This window comes from Lathyrus oleraceus, chromosome 6 (assembly GCF_024323335.1).
Source record: "Lathyrus oleraceus cultivar Zhongwan6 chromosome 6, CAAS_Psat_ZW6_1.0, whole genome shotgun sequence".
Lineage (NCBI taxonomy): Eukaryota > Viridiplantae > Streptophyta > Magnoliopsida > Fabales > Fabaceae > Lathyrus > Lathyrus oleraceus.
Genome location: NC_066584.1, coordinates 156,667,472 through 156,672,668, shown reverse-complemented (window position 1 = coordinate 156,672,668; position 5,197 = coordinate 156,667,472). Strand labels below are relative to the sequence as shown.

Genomic DNA, 5,197 nt, shown 5'->3' with positions numbered 1-5,197 from the left:
ACAATACAGTTATTTTAGCTTATGTGTTAGTTAGTTATATCTATTTCTTCACTATCTTTAATAAAAATAGAAGACAAAATTATAATTAAGTCAAAATTTTAATATTTAATAAAACTAATTAAAAATAATAATAAGTAACTAATACATTTACCAAAATTTTTTTTGTCTAACGCATGGAAATACATATACATTTACAAAAAAATAAAAGATTTTAAAAACAAAATTGAGATAAAATATACAAGATGACATTTAAAATAGAAAAACAAAATGAGAGAAATAAATTTAAAAATAAATAAATAATAAATAATAAAAATTAGACATCCAAATCCCAAATGTAAAAATAAAAAACATCCAAATGTCATATTAAAACTTATTTATTTATTCTATAGTTATTAATTTTTTTTCTTCTTTTTTGGTCAAATACTTGTGGGTATTATTTCTTTTTTTATTGACAGCGAAGCAGGTATTAATATATAAAGAAAATGAATTAATTCAAAAAAGAAAAAGAAAGAGAAAACGGTAATTGCGATAAAACGGCGTTAGTATAAAAACACAACACACACACACGAATCCTTTTGTAAGATCCGTAGTTGTTTTGTTTCTCTTCCCAACTCGCTTTCCTCTCTTCTTCTTCCTCTTCTTGTCCCTTTTCTCAACCACCATCACCACGCGTTAACATGGTTGTCAAGATGATGAAATGGAGACCATGGCCACCTCCAGTTTCGAAAAAGTACGAGGTTAAACTCCTCGTCAGAACTCTCCGTGGCATCGATCTGTCGCCGGAGAGTACATTCGCCGTTGAAATTCGATGGAAGGGTCCTAAACTTGCTCTGAGTTCCCTCCGTCGTAACGCCGTTGTGAGAAATTTCACCGGTGAGGCTCAGGCTCACCGTGTTGAAGAAGATGAACAAAACGGTGTCGTTTTGTGGGATGAAGAGTTTCATAGCTTCGTTAATCTTTCTTCTAATAGAGACAATGCCTTTCATCCCTGGGAGATCGCTTTCACTGTTTTCAACGTATTTTCTCTCACCCCTTTTGTTTTATTTGTTCATAAAACGTTATAATCTATGAAAAATTCAATCTTTTTTGTTTTTGCTGAATTGGATTTGAATTGGTTTTGTGTTGCAGGGCTTGAATCAGAGGTCAAAGACTAAGGTTCCTGTGGTGGGAACAGGTTCCTTGAATCTAGCTGAGTTTGCATCTGTGATTGATCAGAAAGATTTTGATTTGAGTATTCCGCTTACACTTCCTGGTGGTTCTTCTGTTGAGCCTTCTCTTTCACTCACTGTATGTTCTCAACAACTTTCCATCTACAGTTTCGTTTTGACCTACTTTTCTTTATCTTTTTATGCCACCAATTTGCACAGGAATGGGTTTTCTTGTGACTCAAAATTGACACTTAATAAACCATCAATTTAGTCATGATTCATGAAGTATATTTCTCTTTCCAATTTAGTCCCTAAAATATATGGAAATTATAAGCAGTCCCTGAAGTGAATGAAATTTTTAGACTTACTTAATGATAGAGTGAACCTCCAAGGGTTGACCTGTTGTTGAAGGCTTGAGTTCGAGTTCTAAGAGTGTGCTCCTTTCAAGGTCTCGGGTTCGAATTCTGTTGGTGAAGACTTGGGTTCTGAGAGTCTGCTCCTCTCAAGGTTTAGGTTAGAATCCTGTTCTATGTTGGGCAAGTACATTTAGAGCTTAGCTCTGGCTTTAAATGGGCCCTTGCCATTGGACAGTGGAATTGATCCCTATGGATTATTCTGTTGCAAGACCATATATCAACCTTTAGAAAAAGTTAATGATAGAGTGATACTTTTGTTGTTTGTTTATGTACTAGTATTTGTTATCAATTTATCATAAATGTTGTTGATTGTGTGCAGATATCAATCAGCTTAGTGGAGCTAAGAGTGGCGCAAGAGAATAGTGAGCTTGTTCATAAGTCAATTGTGCCGGTTCAATCACCCTTGTCTCAGTCAGGAGAAGCTAGTTTATCCGAGAAAGATGAGATTTCCACCATTAAAGCTGGTCTTAGGAAAGTCAAGATTTTGACCGAGTTTGTATCGACTAGGAAATCTAGGAAACCGAGCCGCGAGGAAGAAGGGAGCGAGGGAAATTACTCTGCCAGGAGTGAGGATGGCGAGTACAATTACCCTTTTGACTCTGACTCCCTTGATGATTTTGAGGAAGGGGATTCACATTCAGAAGAGGTAAAGGAGGATTCAACTGTGAGGAAGTCGTTCAGTTACGGGAAACTAGCCTTTGCAAACGCTGGTGGGTCGTTCTATTCCAGCATGAGGGTGAAGGGTGATGATGAGGATTGGGTTTACTACAGCAATCATAAATCAGACGTCGGGAGTTTGCCGAAAGAGGAGTCTGCCGTTTCGTCCTCCGAGCCTTATGTAGCGCAAAGTTCAAGGCGTAGCTTATTGCCTTGGAGGAAGAGAAAGTTGAGTTTCAGATCTCCTAAATCTAAAGGAGAACCATTGCTAAAGAAGGCATATGGAGAAGAAGGTGGCGATGACATTGATTTCGATCGCCGGCAACTTAGCTCCGATGAATCTATTTCACATGGGGTAAGAACTTGTTCCTTTTCATTTTTTTTTCATGATTTATTGATCTGACACGTCTTATCAGTACTTACGTTTCAAACTGTATGCCAGTCACAGAAAACTGAAGACGAATCGGGTGCAAATCGAACATCGGTGTCTGAATTTGGTGATGACAATTTTGCAGTTGGCAGTTGGGAGCAGAAAGAAGTTTTGAGCCGTGACGGCCACATGAAACTTCAGACACAAGTCTTCTTCGCCTCAATTGACCAGCGAAGCGAACGAGCAGCGGGTGAAAGTGCTTGTACAGCTCTGGTTGCAGTAATTGCCGACTGGTTCCAAAACAACCGTGATCTCATGCCAATAAAGTCCCAGTTCGATAGTTTAATTCGAGACGGCTCATTAGAATGGAGAAACTTATGTGAAAACCAGGCATATAGGGAACGATTCCCCGACAAACATTTCGATCTCGAAACAGTCGTCCAAGCCAAAATCCGTCCCCTTTCCGTCGTTCCCAAAAAGTCCTTCATTGGTTTCTTTCAACCAGAAGGAATGGACGAGGGAAGGTTCGATTTTCTACACGGAGCCATGTCTTTCGATAATATCTGGGACGAGATCAGTAACACCGAACACGACTCCACCACTAATGAAGAGCCCCGAATTTTTATCATCAGCTGGAACGACCATTTCTTCATCCTCAAAGTCGAATCCGATGCTTACTTCATCATCGACACTCTTGGGGAACGGCTCTATGAAGGATGCAATCAAGCATATATCTTGAAATTCGACAGAAACACTGCAATATACAAAATGCCAGACACACCTAATCCTTCAGACGAAAACACAACCGCCATCGAACAACAAACTGTCGCAGATGTATTAGAGAACAACGACAGACAGATTCAGCAAATCAACAGTAAAGGGTCGTCGGAGTCTGTTGAAGGGACGGAAGAATCACCGAAAAGCGAGCAAGACGAAGACGAAGTTGTGTGTCGAGGGAAAGAAGCATGCAAAGAATACATAAAAAGTTTCTTAGCCGCCATCCCTATTAGAGAACTACAAGCAGATGTTAAGAAAGGTTTAATATCAACAACTCCACTTCATCATAGACTACAAATTGAGTTTCACTATACTCAATTGTTGCAGTCTTATGAAGAATCTTCTTCTCTTGCAGTAACTGAGGTTAACACATAATCTTACTGTGAAACTAAGGAAAAAGCAGTTTTATTCTAACTAGTCTTTTACTATGTAAGTGCTTTTTTTAAAATTTTAACTTTTCTGATTTGAAGTGAAATTAACAAAAGGAGGATCATATGAACTTTTGATGGTAAATGAGAGAGTGAAGTGTTCTGTCTAGGGAAGTGTGTCATGTAAATTTATCTGTAATTTTGCTTTTTCATCTGAAACTCTCAAACTTTTGGTTCCTAACATAAAGGAAGAAGATGTATGAATTGGCTTTTTTACTTTTGCAGATTGTTACATTTTTCCTTTTTTGCAGTCTGATTACTTTTTATTGTTATTATCATCTATAAAACTATTACAGGTCAAGACAGATTTAAAGCTGAATAATTCTTGTTTTTTTAAGATTTATTAAATAATTAATATATTTGATCTTCAATAAATTTTAATTTTTTATAATGAATCTTAAATACATTCATTTTGAAACGAAAAAGTAGTGGACACAAATTGAGAGATTATGATTCATACTTAGTCTTTATTATTAAAAGTGTGCTTGACTAAATACATTCATTTTTGTTCAATGTAGTTATTTTTTAAAACAATAAACAATGTTTAAGACATTTTTTTTGAGCTTATAAGGACAATAAATAACCTATTTGGTAACTTATACTTTACGATTTATCATTTTTTATTTCACTTTTTTTTAATTATTTAATTAAAATCTACTACCCATAATAATTTATTATAATTTAAAATAAAATAATTATTAATTAAATGTCATTTTAATTTATCAGTTAATTAAACTATTAATTTTATCAAATATTTTAATCAGCTATCACACCAATATGAATTTGTAATAATAATAATAATAATAATAATTATTATTATTATTATTATTATATTGACTACATATTTAATTTTATCAAACACTTCCAACATGATTAATTTTGATTTTTTTATTTAAAAATATTGACTACGTATTTATATTTAGTTATAAAAAAGAAGCTTTATGTTAAATTTAAAATTGCCTTAACAAGTGGGGCAATAGAAAAATTGAGAAAATACCCAAAATAGAAAATGCCAACTTGTTTCCACAAGAAGACTTCTCTATGAAGTGATAGGGAATTAATTGGATAGGTAATATCCAAGACAAGAAAGGAAATATTTTAAATAATGAAAAAATGTATTGGAATTGTTCTTATTAACCATTTCAATGAGTTTTTTACTTCTTCAAACCCTAATGAGATGAGATCCAAGCTGGGACCCCATTTCTATGAAATCCTATGTACATCATTTGTCTGTTTTGGTGTCTAGTTTCAATATACGAAATCCTAGGACTCATATCTTAAAAATAAAATTCTAAACATATCAGGGTACTTTAAATTAAAATATAAAAAGATAAAATACAGTTATCACGGAGAACTCATAAAAATATGAAAACACTTTATAAATTGTTTCATAAATTTTTC

At 34.3% G+C, this 5,197-nt stretch overlaps 1 protein-coding gene across 1 annotated transcript; it reads left to right on the top strand.

Annotated features, from left to right (window-relative positions):
* Positions 1-562: 562 nt before the first annotated feature.
* Positions 563-4,016, top strand: LOC127097889 (uncharacterized). The gene is made up of 4 exons (XM_051036375.1): positions 563-1,016; positions 1,129-1,287; positions 1,884-2,576; positions 2,664-4,016. Exons 1-4 carry the CDS (start codon positions 678-680, stop codon positions 3,741-3,743), a joined length of 2,271 nt encoding a protein of 756 aa, XP_050892332.1. The 5' UTR covers positions 563-677; the 3' UTR covers positions 3,744-4,016.
* Positions 4,017-5,197: the final 1,181 nt, after the last annotated feature.

Bases quoted from the DNA above. Each gene is read 5' to 3' on its own strand.
- LOC127097889 (XM_051036375.1), top strand. From the start codon at position 678: ATGGTTGTCAAGATGATGAAATGGAGACCATGGCCACCTCCAGTTTCG. The intron at 1,017-1,128 runs GTATTTTCTCTC...TTTGTGTTGCAG, and splicing joins TCGCTTTCACTGTTTTCAAC to GGCTTGAATCAGAGGTCAAA. The intron at 2,577-2,663 runs GTAAGAACTTGT...ACTGTATGCCAG, and splicing joins ATGAATCTATTTCACATGGG to TCACAGAAAACTGAAGACGA.